Below are 20,342 nucleotides of genomic sequence, written 5' to 3' on the forward strand. Positions count from 1 at the left end.
AGGGACAGAGGCCAATTCTTTTTGGAAGAATATTGACAGGGCCGAAATTTGAACCTTAATGGATCCCAATTTGAGACCCATAGATAATCCTGATTGCAGGAAATGTAGGAAACGACCCAGTTGGAATTCCTCCGTCGGAACCCTCCGATCCTCGCACCACGCTACATATTTTCGCCAAATGCGGTGATAATGTTTCACGGTGACTTCCTTCCGTGCCTTAATCAAGGTAGGAATGACTTCTTCTGGAATGCCTTTCCCTTTTAGGATCTGGCGTTCAACCGCCATGCCGTCAAACGCAGCCGCGGTAAGTCTCGAAAAAGACAGGGACCCTGCTGTAGCAGGTCCCTTCTCAGAGGTAGAGGCCACGGTTCGTCCGTGAGCATCTCTTGAAGTTCCGGATACCAAGTCCTTCTCGGCCAATCCGGAACCACTAGTATTGTTCTTACTCTTCTTTGCCGTATGATCTTCAATACCTTTGGTATGAGCGGCAGAGGAGGAAACACATACACTGACTGGTACACCCAAGGAGTTACCAGTGCGTCCACAGCTATTGCCTGTGGATCTCTTGACCTGGCGCAATATTTGTCCAGTTTCTTGTTGAGGCGAGACGCCATCATGTCTACAATTGGTCTTTCCCAACGGTCTATTAACATGTTGAAGACTTCTGGATGTAGACCCCACTCTCCCGGATGAAGATCGTGTCTGCTGAGGAAGTCTGCTTCCCAGTTGTCCACGCCCGGGATGAACACTGCTGACAGTGCTATCACGTGATTCTCCGCCCAGCGAAGAATCTTGGCAGCTTCTGCCATTGCACTCCTGCTTCTTGTGCCGCCCTGCCTGTTTACATGGGCGACCGCCGTGATGTTGTCCGACTGAATCAACACCGGCTTTCCTTGCAGGAGAAGTTCCGCCTGGCTTAGAGCATTGTAGATTGCTCTTAGTTCCAGAATGTTTATGTGAAGAGACTTTTCCAGACTCGTCCATACTCCCTGGAAGTTTCTTCCTTGTGTGACTGCTCCCCAGCCTCTCAGGCTGGCGTCCGTGGTCACCAGGATCCAATCCTGAATGCCGAATCTGCGGCCTTCTAATAGGTGAGCCTTCTGCAACCACCACAGAAGTGACACCCTTGTCTTTGGTGACAGGGTTATTCGCAGGTGCATCTGCAGATGCGACCCTGACCATTTGTCCAACAGATCCCTTTGGAATATTCTTGCATGGAATCTGCCGAATGGAATTGCTTCGTAAGAAGCCACCATTTTTCCCAGGACTCTTGTGCATTGATGTACTGACACTTTCCCTGGTTTTAGGAGGTTCCTGACCAGATCGGATAACTCCTTGGCTTTTTCCTCTGGAAGGAAAACCTTTTTCTGAACCGTGTCCAGAATCATTCCTAGGAACAGCAGACGAGTTGTCGGGATTAAATGGGATTTTGGAATATTCAGAATCCACCCGTGTTGTCTTAGCACCTCTTGAGATAGTGCTAAAGCTGTCTCCAGCTGTTCTCTGGACCTTGCCCTTATTAGGAGATCGTCCAAGTATGGGATAACTAATACGCCTTTTCTTCGAAGAAGAATCATCATCTCGGCCATTACCTTGGTAAAGACCCGAGGCGCCGTGGACAATCCGAACGGCAGCGTCTGAAACTGATAGTGACAGTTTTGAACAATGAACCTGAGGTACCCCTGGTGTGCGGGGTAAATCGGAACGTGTAGATACGCATCCTTGATGTCCAAGGATACCATAAAGTCCCCTTCTTCCAGGTTCGCTATCACTGCTCTGAGTGACTCCATCTTGAACTTGAACTTTTTTATGTAGAGGTTCAAGGACTTCAGATTTAGAATAGGCCTTACCGAGCCATCCGGCTTCGGTACCACAAATAGAGTGGAATAATACCCCTTTCCTTGTTGTAATAGGGGTACTTTGACTATCACCTGCTGAGCGTACAGCTTGTGAATGGCTTCCAACACCCTCTCCCTTTCGGAAGAGACGGTTGGTAAGGCAGACTTCAGGAAACGATGAGGAGGATCCGTCTCTAATTCCAACCTGTACCCCTGAGATATTATCTGCAGGATCCAGGGGTCTACCTGCGAGTGAGCCCACTGCGCGCTGTAATTTTTGAGACGGCCCCCCACTGTCCCCGAGTCCGCTTGAGAGGCCCCAGCGTCATGCTGAGGTTTTTGCAGGAGCCGGGGAGGGCTTCTGTTCCTGGGAAGGAGCTGCCTGTTGGTGTCTCTTCCCTCTTCCTCTGCCTCGTGGCAGGTACGACAAGCCCTTTGCTCTCTTATTTTTGTAGGAGCGAAAAGGCTGCGGTTGAAAGGTCGGTGCCTTTCTCTGTTGGGGAGTGACTTGAGGTAAAAAAGTGGATTTCCCGGCAGTAGCCGTGGCCACCAAGTCTGATAGACCAACTCCAAATAACTCCTCCCCTTTATACGGCAAAACCTCCATGTGACGTTTTGAATCCGCATCGCCTGTCCACTGTCGTGTCCATAAGGCTCTTCTGGCTGAAATGGACATAGCACTCACCCGAGATGCCAGTGTGCAAATATCCCTCTGTGCATCACGCATATAGATAAATGCATCCTTTATTTGTTCTAACGACAGTAAAACATTGTCCCTATCTAGGGTATCAATATTTTCAATCAGGGATTCTGACCAAACTACTCCAGCACTGCACATCCAGGCAGTTGCTATAGCTGGTCGTAGTATAACACCTGCATGTGTGTATATATTCTTTTGAATAACTTCCATCTTTCTATCTGATGGATCCTTAAGTGCGGCCGTCTCAGGAGAGGGTAACGCCACTTGTTTGGATAAGCGTGTGAGCGCCTTGTCCACCTTAGGGGGTGTTTCCCAGCGCGCCCTAACCTCTGGCGGGAAAGGGTATAATGCCAATAACTTTTTTGAAATTATCAACTTTTTATCAGGAGCAACCCACGCTTCATCACACACGTCATTTAATTCTTCTGATTCAGGAAAAACTGTTTGTAGTTTTTTCACACCATACATAATACCCTGTTTTACGGTATCTGTAGTATCAGCTAAATGTAACGTCTCCTTCATTGCCAAAATCATATAACGTGTGGCCCTACTGGAAAATACGTTTGAATTTCTACCGTCGTCACTGGAATCAGTGCCCGTGTCTGGGTCTGTGTCGACCGACTGAGGCAAAGGGCGTTTTACAGCCCCTGACGGTGTTTGAGGCGCCTGGACAGGCATTAATTGATTGTCCGGCCGCCTCATGTCCTCAACTGACTGTTTAAGGGAAGATAAACCATCACGTAATTCCACAAATAAAGGCATCCATTCTGGTGTCGACCCCCTGGGGGGTGACATCTGCATATTTGGCAATTGCTCCGCCTCCACACCAATATCGTCCTCATACATGTCGACACCACGTACCGACACACACCGCAAACTCACAGGGAATGCTCTAATGAAGACAGGACCCACTAGCCCTTTTGGGGAGACAGAGGGAGAGTCTGCCAGCACACACCACAAAGCGCTATATATACAAGGGATATCCTTATATTAAGTGCTCCCTTATAGCTGCTTTAATATATATATATATATAGCCATTAATGTGCCCCCCCTCTCTGTTTTACCCTGTTTCTGTAGTGCAGTGCAGGGGAGAGACCTGGGAGCCGTTCTGACCAGCGGAGCTGTGACAGAAAATGGCGCCGTGTGCTGAGGAGATAGGCCCCGCCCCTTTTTCGGCGGGTTCTTCTCCCGCTATTTTTCCAGTCAGGCAGGGGTTAAATATCTCCATATAGCCCCTATGGGCTATATGTGAGGTATTTTTAGCCTTGTATAAGGTTTATATTTGCCTCTCAGAGCGCCCCCCCCCAGCGCTCTGCACCCTCAGTGACTGCCCAGTGAAGTGTGCTGAGAGGAAAATGGCGCACAGCTGCAGTGCTGTGCGCTACCTTATGAAGACTGAGGAGTCTTCAGCCGCCGGTTTCCGGACCTCTTCACGCTTCAGCATCTGCAAGGGGGTCGGCGGCGCGGCTCCGGGACCGGACTCCACGGCTGGGCCTGTGTTCGATCCCTCTGGAGCTAATGGTGTCCAGTAGCCAAGCAGCAAATCCACTCTGCATGCAGGTGAGTTTACTACTTTCCCCCTAAGTCCCACGTTGCAGTGATCCTGTTGCCAGCAGGACTCACTGTAAAGAAAAAAACCTAAACTAAACTTTCTCTAAGCAGCTCTTTAGGAGAGCCACCTAGATTGCACCCTTCTCGTTCGGGCACAAAATCTAACTGGAGTCTGGAGGAGGGTCATAGGGGGAGGAGCCAGTGCACACCACCTGACCTAGTAAAGCTTTACTTTTTTGTGCCCTGTCTCCTGCGGAGCCGCTATTCCCCATGGTCCTTTCAGGAACCCCAGCATCCACTTAGGACGATAGAGAAAAGATATTTTGCTAAATCAACCTTAAAGAGGAATGACGAATTAGCTATGCCGATTCTGTTGGACCAAGGTGATGAATTAGCTCTGAAGATTTTGGAAGAACTAAATGCTAGTTCACCCGAGTCTCCACAGAAAATATTTGATATATCTAGGAAAAACTTCAAACAAAAATCGGAATTTTATCCAATCAAAGCTAAAGGCTCCAGCGTGGACATGTTTTACAAGACCACACTGGAAGATTTAAAAAAACTCTGTATTGACTCCCAGTCCCAGAAACATAAATCCAACCTTAGTAAACAGGAAAGAAGAGCCCTAACTAGCCTGACTAAGGATACCACCGTTATCATTAAAGAGGAAGATAAGGGGGGTGGCCTCGTAATTCAAAATAGAACTGATTATATAGCAGAGGCAAAAAGACAGTTAGAAGATCCCAGTACCTATATCAAACTACCTAAAGATCCTACTAAAGAATTTCTTTCTGAGCTATTAGAATTATTAGATAATGCAATGACCTCTGAGATCATCTCCAAAGAAGAATTTCAGTTTCTCTACATAGAACATCCAGTCACCCCCATATACTACCACCTCCCCAAAATTCACAAATCCCTCACTTCACCTCCCGGGCGTCCTATCATTTCAGGTATTCACTCCCTCACCTCCAATCTTTCCTTTTATGTCGATTCACACTTACAGCCACGGGTTCCCCTTCTTCGATCTCATGTTAAAGATACTACTCACTTTTTATCACTTATATGGAATGGAAAGACTCGTATGCATTCCTTACCATGGACGTACAGAGTTTGTATTCAAATATACCGCACCAAAAAGGTCTGTCAGCTATATCTAATTGTCTTAATCAAGATGGAGACCTTTCTGATAATCATCATAAATTTATCATAGACTCCATTTCCTTCATATTACGTCATAATTATTTTTTGTTTTTGGACACATATTATCTGCAAATCTTGGGCACCGCCATGGGGACCAGGTTCGCGCCTAGCTACGCCAACCTCTACATGGGTCAGTTTGAGGACCAACATGTGTGGGGCGGCGGGCATGGCGCGGCCCTGGTCCTCTATGGTAGGTACATTGACGATTTATTTATTATTTGGGATGGGGATGCACTTTCAGCACAAGCATTTGTTAATTCACTTAATAACAACTCGTATAATTTAAAATTCACGCACCAGTATCACCCCCACTCCACTAATTTTTTGGATTTGAATTTAGAGGCACGCAATGGACAAATACATACTACCAACTATATTAAGGAGGTAGGATCAAATGCCTACCTCCATTATTCCAGTGCACATTATCCACCTTGGAAAAAAAGCATACCCCGGAGCCAATTAATTCGTCTCAGAAGAAATTGTTCTGATCTACAGTCTTTTGAACCACAAGCTAAACATATGGTGGATTCCTTTGAACATTGTGGGTACCCTACACCCCTACTTCATAAAACACTAGAAGAAGTGAGAGAGATAGATAGAGATCTATTATTATCTAAAAAAAAGAAACCGAATAATAATTCAGAAATAGACAAAGAGCACCATTTAGCTTTCATCACTACCTATAATGACTATTGTCCTAAGATAAAATCCATAATTAAGAAAAACTATAATATATTAAAACAAGACAACTTATTGAGAGATGTTCTTCCAATTAAGCCCACATTCGTCTTTAGGAAGGGTAGATCCCTAAAAAACTCTCTAGCTCCGAGTCACTTAAGACCTGAGAAAAAAACTATATGTAATAAAGATCTTTGGCTTTCTACAACAATGGGCTTCTATAGATGCGGTGGCACTAGAGGCATCACTTGCCAATACATAGAGAAAACACAATACGTTAAAACAGACAAAGGGGAAAAACAATACAAGATTAGGAGCCACATCAATTGCAACTCGACATATGTCGTGTACATTCTACAGTGCGGTTGTGGCCTCTATTATGTAGGCCGCACTACTAGAAAACTCCGCACCAGATTTCTCGAGCATCGCAGAAACATTTTAAATCGAGTATCCACACATAGTGTCTCCCAACACATCAATGACCACCACAATGGCGATCCTAAAAGCCTCAAAATAATAGGGATAGAGCACATCCCCATGACAAATAGGGGAGGTGATCGTTTCAAAAAATTGTGCCAACAGGAGGTCTACTGGATGTTCAGGATGGGCTCCATACATCCAGACGGCCTCAATGAGGCAGTGGAATTGAACATGATTATTTAATATAGGAACTGTATAATGTGGTCTCAATTTGTTATTACAGAAATATGAATTTTTGTTTCTTTATAAATACTAAACTCATTATACTTTTCTTCCTGTATTAAAATTTCTTCTCCTATAGATCGAGTCGTCTCCCCTCTATAATATGTGTTTATAGGCCTGCAAGCTATAGGAATATTTCACTGCTGGATTCATTTTAATTTGGATTTTGAGGTAGTAATTTTTCTTAGACATTAAAAGTCATAGTATATCTATTTAAATCAACTTATTATCCCTTGTACTCTCTTTATTTGGAAGAACTATAAACTATTAATATTTCTATATGTGGTATAATGACTTACCATCCATGATCAGGTTTTGAGAGAAAAATTTACAGTATATTACCCATTATTATGAATATATAGGACCTGTTTTATATGCTGTCTGCAAGTGTTGAGATAAGCTGCCACTGTGTCACATGAAATTCCTCTTGTGTGAAACATACAGAATTTTATTTGCTTCTAGCACTATATGGTTGCCATGGACATTAGACTGATAATTATGTATAATAAGAATTTACTTACCGATAATTCTATTTCTCATAGTCCGTAGTGGATGCTGGGGACTCCGTAAGGACCATGGGGAATAGCGGCTCCGCAGGAGACTGGGCACATCTAAAGAAAGCTTTAGGACTATCTGGTGTGCACTGGCTCCTCCCCCTATGAACCTCCTCCAAGCCTCAGTTAGGATACTGTGCCCGGACGAGCGTTCACAATAAGGAAGGATTTTGAATCCCGGGTAAGACTCATACCAGCCACACCAATCACACCGTACAACTTGTGATCTGAACCCAGTTAACAGCATGATAACAGAGGAGCCTCTAGAAAAGATGGCTCACTACAGCAATAACCCGATTTTTTTTTTTTTTTTTTTGGTAACAATAACTATGTACCAGTATTGCAGACAATCCGCACTTGGGATGGGCGCCCAGCATCCACTACGGACTATGAGAAATAGAATTATCGGTAAGTAAATTCTTATTTTCTCTAACGTCCTAAGTGGATGCTGGGGACTCCGTAAGGACCATGGGGATTATACCAAAGCTCCCAAACAGGCGGGAGAGTGCGGATGACTCTGCAGCACCAAATGAGAGAACTCCAGGTCCTCCTCAGCCAGGATATCAATTTTGTAGAATTTTACAAACGTATTTGCTCCTGACCAAGTAGCTGCTCGGCAAAGTTGTAAAGCCGAGACCCCTCGGGCAGCCGCCCAAGATGAGCCCACCTTCCTTGTGGAGTGGGCATTTACAGATTTTTGGCTGTGGCAGGCCTGCCACAGAATGTGCAAGCTGAATTGTACTACAAATCCAACGAGCAATAGTCTGCTTAGAAGCAGGAGCACCCAGCTTGTTGGGTGCATACAGGATAAACAGCGAGTCAGATTTCCTGACTCCAGCCGTCCTAGAAACATATATTTTCAGGGCCCTGACAACGTCTAGCAACTTGGAGTCCTCCAAGTCCCTAGTAGCCGCAGGCACCACAAATAGGTTGGTTCAGGTGAAACGCTGAAACCACCTTAGGGAGAAACTGAGGACGAGTCCTCAATTCCGCCCTGTCCGAATGGAAAATCAGATAAGGGCTTTTTCAGGATAAAGCCGCCAATTCTGACACACGCCTGGCCCAGGCCAGGGCCAACAGCATGACCACTTTCCATGTGAGATATTTTAACTCCACAGATTTAAGTGGTTTAAACCAATGTGACTTTTGGAACCCAAAACTACATTGAGATCCCAAAGTGCCACTGGAGGCACAAAAGGAGGCTGTATATGCAGTACCCCTTTTACAAACGTCTGAACTTCAGGGACTGAAGCTAGTTCTTTTTGGAAGAAAATTGACAGGGATGAAATTTGAACCTTAATGGACCCCAATTTCAGGCCCATAGACACTCCTGTTTGCAGGAAATGTAGGAATCGACCCAGTTGAATTTCCTCCGTCGGGCCTTACTGGCCTCGCACCACGCAACATATTTTCGCCAATTGCTGTGATAATGTTTTTGCGGTTACATCCTTCCTGGCTTTGATCAGGATAGGGATAACTTCATCCGGAATGCCTTTTTTTCTTCAGGATCCGGCGTTCAACCGCCATGCCGTCAAACGCAGCCGCGGTAAGTCATGGAACAGACCGGGTCCTTGCTGGAGCAGGTCCCTTCTTAGAGGTAGAGGCCACGGATCCTCCGTGAGCATCTCTTGAAGTTCCGGTTACCAAGTCCTTCTTGGCCAATCCGGAGCCACGAATATAGTGCTTACTCCTCTCCATCTTATCAATCTCAGTACCTTGGGTATGAGAGGCAGAGGAGGGAACACATACACTGACTGGTACACCCACGGTGTTACCAGAGCGTCTACAGCTATTGCCTGAGGGTCCCTGGACCTGGCGCAATACCTGTCGAGTTTTTCCCAACGGTTTATAATCATGTGGAAGACTTCTGGATGAAGTCCCCACTCTCCCGGGTGGAGGTCGTGCTGAGGAAGTCTGCTTCCCAGTTGTCCACTCCCGGAATGAATACTGCCGACAGTGCTATCACATGATTTTCCGCCCAGCGAAGAATCCTTGCAGCTTCTGCCATTGCCCTCCTGCTTCTTGTGCCACCCTGTCTGTTTACGTGGGTGACTGCCGTGATGTTGTCCGACTGGATCAACACCGGCTGACCTTGAAGCAGAGGTCTTGCTAAGCTTAGAGCATTGTAAATGTCCCTTAGCTTCAGGATATTTATGTGAAGTGATGTCTCCAGGCTTGACCATAAGCCCTGGATATTCCTTCCCTGTGTGACTGCTCCCCAGCCTCGCAGGCTGGCATCCGTAGTCACCAGGACCCAGTCCTGAATGCCGAATCTGCGGCCCTCTAGAAGATGAGCACTCTGCAACCACCACAGGAGGGACACCCTTGTCCTTGGTGACAGGGTTATCCGCTGATGCATCTGAAGATGCGACCCGGACCATTTGTCCAGCAGGTCCCACTGGAAAGTTCTTGCGTGGAATCTGCCGAATGGGATTGCTTCGTAGGAAGCCACCATTTTACCCAGAACCCTTGTGCATTGATGCACTGAGACTTGGCTCGGTTTTAGGAGGTTCCTGACTAGCTCGGATAACTCCCTGGCTTTCTCCTCTGGGAGAAACACCTTTTTCTGGACTGTGTCCAGGATCATCCCTAGGAACAGAAGACAAGTCGTCGGAACCAGCTGCGATTTTGGAATATTGAGAATCCAATCGTGCTGCCGCAACACTACCTGAGATAGTGCTACACCGACCTCCAACTGTTCTCCTTTCGGCCATTACCTTGGTAAAGACCCGGGGTGCCGTGGACCATCCATACGGCAGCGTCTGAACTTATAGTGACAGTTCTGTACCATAAACCTGAGGTACCCTTGGTGAGAAGGGTAAATTTTGACATGAAGGTAAGCATCCTTGATGTCCCGAGACATCATGTAGTCCCCTTCTTCCAGGTTCGCAATCACTGCTCTGAGTGACTCAATCTTGAATTTGAACCTCTGTATGTAAGTGTTCAAAGATTTTAGATTTAGAATCGGTCTCACCGAGCCGTCCGGCTTCGGTACCACAACAGTGTGGAATAATACCCCGTTCCCTGTTGCAGGAGGGGTATCTTGATTATCACCTGCTGGGAATACAGCTTGTGAATGGCTTCCAAAACTGTCTCCATGTCAGAAGGAGACATCGGTAAAGCCGACTTTAGGAAACGGCGAGGGGGAGACGTCTCGAATTCTAATTTGTACCCCTGAGATATCACCTTAAGGATCCAGGGGTCTACTTGCGAGTGAGCCCACTGCGCGCTGAAATTCATTGAGACGGGCCCCCCACCGTGCCTGATTCTGCTTGTAAAGCCCCAGCGTATACTGAGGGCTTGGCAGAGGCGGGAGAGGGTTTCTGTTCCTGGGAACTGGCTGATTTCTGCAGCCTTTTTCCTCTCCCTCTGTCACGGGGCAGAAATGAGGAACCTTTTGCCCGCTTGTCCACGAAAAGACTGCGCCTGATAATACGGCGTCTTCTCATGTTGAGAGGCGACCTGGGGTACAAACGTGGATTTCCCAGCTGTTGCCGTGGCCACCAGGTCTGAAAGACCGACCCCAAATAACTCCTCCCCTTAATAAGGCAATACTTCCAAATGCCGTTTGGAATACGCATCACCTGACCACTGACGTGTCCATAACCCTCTACTGGTAGAAATGGACAACGCACTTAGACTTGATGCCAGTCGGCAAATATTCCGCTGTGCATCACGCATATATAGAAATGCATCTTTTAAATGCTCTATAGGCAAAAATATACTGTCCCTATCTAGGGTAACAATATTTTCAGTCAGGGAATCCGACCACGCCAACCCAGCACTGCACATCCAGGCTGAGGCGATTGCTGGTCGCAGTATAACACCAGTATGTGTGTAAATACATTTTAGGATACCCTCCTGCTTTCTATCAGCAGGATCCTTAAGGGCGGCCATCTCAGGAGAGGGTAGAGCCCTTACAAGCGTGTGAGCGCTTTATCCACCCTAGGGGGTGTTTCCCAACGCACCCTAACCTCTGACGGGAAAGGATATAATGCCAATAACATTTCAGAAATTATCAGTTGTTATCGGGGGAAAACCACGCATCATCACACACCTCATTTAATTTCTCAGATTCAGGAAAACTACAGGTAGTTTTTCCTCACCGAACAGAATACCCCTTTTTGGTGGTACTCGTATTATCAGAAATGTGTAAAACATTTTTCATTGCCTCAATCATGTAACGTGTGGCCCTACTGGAAGTCACATTTGTCTCTTCACCCTCGACACTGGAGTCAGTATCCGTGTCGGCGTCTATATCTGCCATCTGAGGTAACGGGCGCTTTAGAGCCCCTGACGGCCTATGAGACGTCTGGACAGGCACAAGCTGAGTAGCCGGCTGTCTCATGTCAACCACTGTCTTTTATACAGAGCTGACACTGTCACGTAATTTCTTCCATCCACTCAGGTGTCGACCCCCTAGGGGGTGACATCACTATTACAGGCAATCTGCTCCGTCTCCACATCATTTTTCTCCTCATACATGTCGACACAAAAGTACCGACATACAGCACACACACAGGGAATGCTCTGATAGAGGACAGGACCCCACTAGCCCTTTGGGGAGACAGAGGGAGAGTTTGCCAGCACACACCAGAGCGCTATATATATACAGGGATAACCTTATAGAAGTGTTTTTCCCCTTATAGCTGCTGTATAGTTAATACTGCGCCTAATTAGTGCCCCCCTCTCTTTTTTAACCCTTTCTGTAGTGTAGTGACTGCAGGGGAGAGCCAGGGAGCTTCCCTCCAACGGAGCTGTGAGGGAAAATGGCGCCAGTGTGCTGAGGAGATAGGCTCCGCCCCCTTATCAGCGGCCTTATCTCCCGTTTTTCTATGTATTCTGGCAGGGGTTAAATGCATCCATATAGCCCAGGAGCTATATGTGATGCATTTTTTTGCCATCCAAGGTGTTTTTATTGCGTCTCAGGGCGCCCCCCCCCCCTAGCGCCCTGCACCGTCAGTGACCGGAGTGTGAAGTGTGCTGAGAGCAATGGCGCACAGCTGCAGTGCTGTGCGCTACCTTGTTGAAGACAGGACGTCTTCTGCCGACGATTTTCCGGACCTCTTCTGCCTTCTGGCTCTGTAAGGGGGCCGGCGGCGCAGCTCTGGGACCCATCCAAGCTGGGCCTGTGATCGTCCCTCTGGAGCTAATGTCCAGTAGCCTAAGAAGCCCAATCCACTCTGCACGCAGGTGAGTTCGCTTCTTCTCCCCTTAGTCCCTCGATGCAGTGAGCCTGTTGCCAGCAGGTCTCACTGAAAATAAAAAACCTAAACTAAAACTTTCACTAAGAAGCTCAGGAGAGCCCCTAGTGTGCACCCTTCTCGTTCGGGCACAGAGATCTAACTGAGGCTTGGAGGAGGGTCATAGGGGGAGGAGCCAGTGCACACCAGATAGTCCTAAAGCTTTCTTTAGATGTGCCCAGTCTCCTGCGGAGCCGCTATTTCCCATGGTCCTTACGGAGTCCCCAGCATCCACTTAGGACGTTAGAGAAATTAAGACTAACCCTAACTCTTGGTTGTGAAGGTGCGTAGTAGGGGCTCCCATGGGGACCGGTCCGGTACATACAATATACAGAATATGCCTCTGGATCTAGGAGGATACGGCTAATAGGGCCGTGTCGTCATGGCGACGGCCGAGGTGGGCGCGGCTAACAGGGCCGCGTCGTCATGGTAACGGCCGAAGAGAGCGTGGCTAACAGGGCCGCGTTGCCAGGGTGAGGGACGGGGGCGGAAGTACTTCCTCCGCCCGTCATAGCAGAGAGGCCATTCGTCTTCTCCGAGCCGCGTTACCATGGCGACGGCTCGGAGAGGATCATTGGTCACCACACGCGATATGTCATGTCCGGTTGCCGTTACCATGCCAACGGCCCGGACACACACGGATACGTTTAGAACACTCCTGAAAGGGGAAGAATTGGAGAGATGGTAGTTAGCCATTGATCACCAATGTTTCTAAACTAATGTTTAATAAGTAAAAACCATATATATATATATATATATATATATATATATATATATATATATATATATATATATATATATATATAAAAAAGAAGGAAAATAGGTTCTTTCTTCCATACTTGCATATCTATGAGATATTTCAACCATCATGTGATCAGCAGTCATATGACAATACCGATCACATGACTCCCATTCAACCTATGAAATAATTCTGAGAAAGGTCTCCATGACTACGTAGTAATAAACAAAACTCCCCATTGAATCAATATATCCCATATTTTACCTATAAGGAAATAAAAAACAAAAGTTTTCTACTACCAAAGGTTTCTTTATGTAAGTAGGTCTGTCTCCTTTACACACTTTAATCGTTTTTATGATTACAAAATGATATGTTATTGTTAAACAGGAAATGTGCATTCAGGTGCCAATTAAGCCACCATTTTGTCTAGGGTATATAAAGCCCAAACCCAGACAGCAAAGTATACCTTTGAAAAAGCTGCAAGGTTTATGCAGCGAAACGCGTCAGGCATTTACCCTTGGAACAGGACAACCTTGAACCGGACCCGAACCAGCCCATATCACGTACCAGACATCCAGTGGAGTCCTAGAGAGGCACCATCCTATCTCTGCAACGCATGAGGTACCCACCATACATGGGAATTTACACCAACCCTCTAGCGGCATATGGAATTCTAATTTGGACTCTCTACAATACCATCTGAAAGGGACTCTCTACAGTGGAATCTTACTGGACATAATATCTATGGGCAAAATGTGGAACGGATCCTAGAGAATACAAAACATCAGTCCTGAATCACCTCCAGGGGTAAACTCTATCCATCCTATATAATTGGCTAAATCATTTCCTGCTTATAATTGGCTTATCTTGTACATAATACTGCTTTTTAAAGAGTTATTACTGTTTTAATAAATTGTTTTTAAAAGTTATATACATAGTGAATGATACTGTTCTTTCCTCTAACAGCGCAGCCTCATTTTCTTTCTCTATTGCGAGCGGACACAGTGCCCTAATTGGGTTCCCCGTCACTTTACGAAGAAAATGACACCAATTTTTTTTAAAAAACACCTCATGTCGACCTTTTTTTTCATGTCGACCTAGTGACCATGTCGACCAATAGTGGTCGGCCTAATGACTGTCAACCTAAATCTTGTCGACCTAATGACCCATACCAGTCACAATTTGGGAGCCCTGATGACCACAAATCAAACTTACCTTAAAAATCAGTTCAGGGGTTTTCTCTGCAACTTCTTCGATGTCCACACCTCCTTGGGGGCTGCCGACTAACACGGGTCCATTGCACGCACGGTCCATTAAAATTGCAAAATATGTCTCTCTTGCGATATCCAGAGCCTCTGCCACCATAACCTAAAAACATTAAGGTTTAACATTTTAAAAGGAAGGAAGAAGTCGTCCTTATTCACCAAAGAATGAACAATTTGATAAGAATATGGTGAAAATGCTGCCAGAGTATAAGGAAGAAGACCACCAGCCCATGCCCAGCCCTTCAAGCTATGTGCACTATAGGGCCTGATGCAAAATTAGCCGTGATTGAGCTCCAAGTCAAAGGCGCAATTAGCAGTCACTCAGTAAAAATGCTGCAATTACAATGCACGCTCGTGGGCAAACGCGGCATTTACACCTGGATTGCTGGAAAGTGGTGATGTTGCTCATAGCAACCAATCAGATTCTATCATTTTTTTATAGCATTCTATGCTATGGGCAACATCACCACTTTTCAGTTTTAGAACCTTCAGTAAATTTACCCCTACGTCTTGGGCCCAGTCGTGTGAATTCGCCCTTACTGAGCTCTGCTTACATTAGCCCCGTCCAGACGCAAGCAATGGTAAGTGGCAGAATCTTGCAAATCTGCATGCGCACAGCCACTGATTTCGCGCAAGGTATGCTACGCTAACAGGTGTACTACTTACTTTGCATCAGGCCCATATTACATGCAGCTGTGCTTATTCTAGTATTGTCACACAGAGAGCACGACTCCTTCATACGCAGACAGCAGGTGAAGAAGGAACCTAGGAGAACATGTATGAAGCAGTGAAAACAGTGGAGAAGCGAGACAGTGGAGAAGCTGCCCATGGCAACCAATCAGCTGCTCTGTATAATTTTATATAATGCACTTGATAGATGTTACCTTAAAGCTGATTGGCTGCCATAGGCAACTTCTCCACTGGTTCACTTCTCCACTCTTCTCAGTGTTTCATACATCTACCCCTTAATTTAAACCCTGCATGCTTTGCATGGACGTGGTACAAAATGTCAGCATTCTGACAAATCAAATATGAATGCTGACAGTCTGCATGCCAACATAACAATTTTAGCTGATTTTAGCCCTAACCCTAAATCGGACTGCTGACATTCTGCCTGTCAGCAGTTCCAATGTTGACATTGTGGGAGCTGGTAGAAGAGAATAAGGGGAAAATTTACTAAGCAGTGATAAGAGCAGAGAAGTGAGCCAGTGGAGAAGTTGCCCATGGCAACCAATCAGCACTGAAGTAACAGCTACAATTTGCATACTATAAAATTATACAGAGCTGCTGATTGGTTGATGGGGCAACTTCTCCACTGGCTCACTTCTCCGCTCTTATCACTGCTTAGTAAATGTCCCCCTAAGTACCAGACTGTGAGTCCATGGACATAAAGCCAATATGCTCTCATTGTTTCATTTAGTTCTCCTATAATAACATATTCATTTAATTAATTAGTCATTCACTCTCTATCCCACTGTCCTTGAAAGTGGATCAGAGTATTTTACCTAGAATACATCTCACCCATCTTTATACCTGCATTGCTTTATTAGCTGCACTAAACTAATGAGATACCACAACTGCTTTACCAATAACATCATAAGAGGGCATGCTGGCAGAGGGTATCAGGCAGGCCCCCTAGGATCCACCAGTCCCTAGGCAGCTGCCTACCACGCCGTGTGGACAATCCAGTTCTGGTGCTAGATAAGTGTCAGTCCCTTGGGGATACGCATCGCGAGAGATAAGGTGGTGAAGTTGCCAACAGCAACCAATCAGTTTATAACTGTCATTTTTTAGACTGTGCAAGATTGGCTGCTACGTGCAACCAGGGGTGTATCTTCCAATTGGCCAGGATGGCACTTGCGAGGGGCGCCAGCCAAAGGGGGGGGCACCGCCCAGCAGTGCCACCGACGCCAGGGGGTAGAATGACATAGTAGTTCTCACTGAGTACATCCCTTAGCAGTGCTCATCCACTGCCGGACTCTCTGAAGCGTATTGCACTCTGACGCTCTCTGTGACTACAGTCACAATGATGGTCAATATAGCCGGGGAGCGGGGCACTTCCAGGAATGGGGAGGGGCGAGACACCTCCTCTTCCTCATCCGCTCCCCTTCTCATTGGTCCCACGCGGTCTGTCACCAAACACCAGCCACTACAATCAGCACCAGTCAGCAGTGCAGCATGAGCATACCTGTACATTTTCTGAGTTACCGTAGCTGCACTGCATGGTCTATCCTGGCAGTCTGGATCACAGCTTACAAAGAGCTCTGTATGGGGAGGTATCTAGACCAGTGACTTCCTGTCCAGCTGTGTTGAGACTATAAGTCCCAGCACACCTTGTCAACTGGATTTGCTGGGACATGTATTGCCATCACACCTAGGGAGGGGTTTTTAACTGTATGTATGTGTGTATATATATCCCCTCGGTGACCCTGCCTGCACCCTCCTTGTAATTCCCCTACAGTGTCCCTGCCCGCACCATCCCTGTAACTGCCCCCTCAGTGACCCTGCCCATACACTCCTGTAATTCCCTCTCAGTGTCATTGCCCGCACCCTTCCCATAATTCCCCCTCAGTATCCCTGCCCGCACCCTCCCCGTAATTACCTCTCAGTGTCCCTACCCGCACCCTAACCATAATTGCCCCTCAGTGTCCCTGCCTGCACACTTCTTGTAATTCCTCTTCAGTCTCCCTGCCTGCACCCTCCCCGTAATTCCGTCTTAGTGTCCCTGCCCGCACCCTCTTCGTAATTCCTCCTCAGTGTCCCTGCCCGCACCATCCCTGTAACTGCCCCCTCAGTAATCCTACTCATACACTCCTGTAAATCCCTCTCAGTGTCCCTGCCCGCACCCTTCCCATAATTCCCCCTCATTATCCCTGCCCGCACCCTCCCCGTAATTCCCTCTCAGTGTCCCTACCCGCACCCTAACCATAATTCCCCCTCAGTGTCCCTGCCAGCACACCTCTTGTAATTCCTCTTCAGTCTCCCTGCCTGCACCCTCCCCGTAATTCCATTTTAGTGTCCCTGCCCGCACCCTCTTCGTAATTCCTCCTCAGTGTCCCTGCCTGCACCCTCCCTGTAATTCCATCTCAGTGTCCCTGCCCACACCCTCCTCGTAATTCCATCTCAGTGTCCCTGCCCACACCCTCCTCAGTGTCCCTGCCTGCACCATCCCTGTAATTCCATCTCAGTGTCCCTGCCTGCACCATCCCTGTAATTCCATCTCAGTGTCCCTGCCTGCACCATCCCTGTAATTCCATCTCAGTGTCCCTGCCTGCACCATCCCTGTAATTCCATCTCAGTGTCCCTGCCTGCACCATCCCTGTAATTCCATCTCAGTGTCCCTGCCTGCACCATCCCTGTAATTCCATCTCAGTGTCCCTTTCCGCACCCTCCTCGTAATTCCTCTGCAGTGTCCCCGCCTGCACCCTCCCTGTAATTCTCCCTCAGTGTTCCTGACCTCAGCCTCCCTGTGACTCGCCCCTCAGTGTCCCTGCCCGCACACTCCCGTAATTCCCTCTCAGTTTTCCTTCCCGTATCCTCCCTGTAATTGCCCCTCAGTGTCCTTGACCTCAGCGTCACTGTAGCCCCTCCCTCTCATTTGCCCTACCCGAACCTTCCCTGTAATTCCCCCTTAGTGTCCCTGACCTCAGCCTCCCTGTGACTCCCCCCTCAGTATCCCTGCCCACACCCTCCCCTCAGTATCCCTGCCCACACCCTCCCCTCAGTATCCCTGCCCGTACCCTCCCCGTAATTCCCCCTCAGTGTCCCTGCCCGCACACTCCTGTAATTCCCCATCAGTGTCCCTGCACACACCCTCCTTGTAATTTCCCCCTCAGTGTCCCTGCCCACACCCTCCCTGTAATTGCCCCTCAGTGACCCTGACCTCAGCCTCCCTGTAAGCCCTCCACCTCATTGTCCCTACCCGCACCCTCCCTGAAATTCTCCCTCAGTGTCCCTGACCTCAGCCTATCTGTAACTCCCCCCTCTGTGTCCCTGGGTGGGGGAGGGGGAGGTGGGGGGTGCCAGTTCCTTACTTTGCCAGGGGCGCTCAGACCACTAGATAGTCCCCTGCGTGCAACTTCTCCACTTTCTCTCTCTTGAGGGTTTTATACATCTCCCCCCCTCTGGGTGATGTATTAAGAAGGGTAAAGAGTGGGGAAGTGGAGAAATTTCCCATAGCAAAAATTCAGCTTTGAGGTAGCATTTATCAAGCACATTCTATAAAAGGATAGGTGAAAGCTGGTTGATATGGGCAATCTCCCCACTTCTCTAATGCTTGATACATACACCCCAAAGTGTCATGCTATCCGAAAAATGAAATACCTCACTCCTAATATATTCTAATTATAGTCTAATGTGGCAGGTTTCTTTGTCTTCTACATTGTGACACGGAGGTGCCGTTAAACACAGAGGATTTGGGGGGGAATTCAAATGTTTGCAAAGTCGCTTGGGTGTCCGTTTTCTCCGGTCTATTAGATAGGAACAGACACCCAACTGACTTTTCAAACAATTGAATTCCACCCAATGAGTCCAGTTTTCCATCACTTGCCGTCTTTTGATTCCCCCCATTTAAAAGCATTGTTTCCTGCAGTAGCAGGACGTGAACACATGCCAAGAGAGCAGCTCAGTAATTGTGAGCCCTGCAACCCGTTGAGGCATTTTATTGTTGCTGAAGCGCAGCAATGGGGGAAACAGTGATCTGCGCAACACTCTCCGCACTGTATTCTATATTCCTGTGGAAGGAAAACTTCAGCAAGATCGATCAAGCTACAGATTACACTAGAAAGAATGGCTTCGTTTTTTCACTGTTGTGTAAGGGACACAAATTACGGCCCCACTGGCAAATAAGGTGTTAACACGTTGGAAGCAGAAATATGTGTTTGCGCAATGTTTTCCAGCAGTTCATATGAGTTCAGTATGATTTGCCGATGGACGGGATGCCGACTGTCAGTATACCGACAGCGGCACCCCGTCCATAATAATCCTGACAGGCCACCAGTAAGCCCCCTAACCCTTCCCTGCCCCTACCCTAACCCTCCCTTGTGGGTGCCTAACCCTAACCCTCCCTTCCCCGCTGCCTAAACCTAACCCTCCATTCCCCGCTGCCTAAACCTAACCCTCCCTGATACCTAACCCTAACCTCTGCTTCTACGTGCCTAACCCTAACCCTCCCCGGTCCCTAACCCTAACCTTCCCAACCCTGCACTTTAACCCTTACCACCCCCCTTCTCCTGCCTAAATTTAACCTCTAACCCCCACCCCACAGCAAGACGCCAGTGCATCCCACTGGACGATCAGGATGTCAGCAGTCGGTAACGTAATGCTGGCATCGGTATGTAGATGTCGGCATTGCGTCGTAGGTATGTAGACGTCAGCACTGTGTCCTTCTTCGGGATCCGTCTGTTGGGAAGCCAACTGCTTCCCGTTCATATGGTTAAAGGATTTTTACTCTAGGAGACAAACTGAGACAAATATATAGCCTATTCTATAATTGTACATAAAACCAGTTCACAGTATTGCTTATGAAGATTCACAGAACAAAAATGTCACCATCATAAATGACATAAACCGTATGCATTATTCAGGCCAACAAAGCAGTCTAAGTGGTATTTTAGGGGATGTAGTTAATATCCCAGTGCTCAGGATCCCGATGGATTCCGACAGGAAGTACTGGGGTTAGGGTTAGGCACTAGAAGGAGGGTTAGGCTGTAGGAGGGGATGGTTAGGGTTAGGAATTCCTCAGCATCTGCTTGCTGGGACAGCTCAGCTATGCCGGTGATGTCATCACCCGGGTGATGCACAGAGCATGCACAGCTATTGGCCTGCACTTGCACTAGTGGCCACTGGTAGAGGGAATCACTCTAGCCAA

At 47.4% G+C, this 20,342-nt stretch overlaps 1 protein-coding gene across 1 annotated transcript in view; it reads right to left on the reverse strand.

The window, feature by feature from the left end:
* The window catches only part of SUCLG2 (succinate-CoA ligase GDP-forming subunit beta), a 475,764-nt gene that overhangs the window by 249,820 nt on the left and 205,602 nt on the right, over window positions 1-20,342 (reverse strand). Inside the window, exon 5 of the mRNA XM_063940931.1 lies at window positions 14,424-14,576. Within this exon, the coding sequence (XP_063797001.1) occupies window positions 14,424-14,576 (153 nt within the window). The remainder of the gene's footprint in view (window positions 1-14,423; window positions 14,577-20,342) is intronic.

This window comes from Pseudophryne corroboree, chromosome 9, assembly GCF_028390025.1.
Source record: "Pseudophryne corroboree isolate aPseCor3 chromosome 9, aPseCor3.hap2, whole genome shotgun sequence".
In the NCBI taxonomy this organism is placed as follows: Eukaryota; Metazoa; Chordata; class Amphibia; order Anura; family Myobatrachidae; genus Pseudophryne; species Pseudophryne corroboree.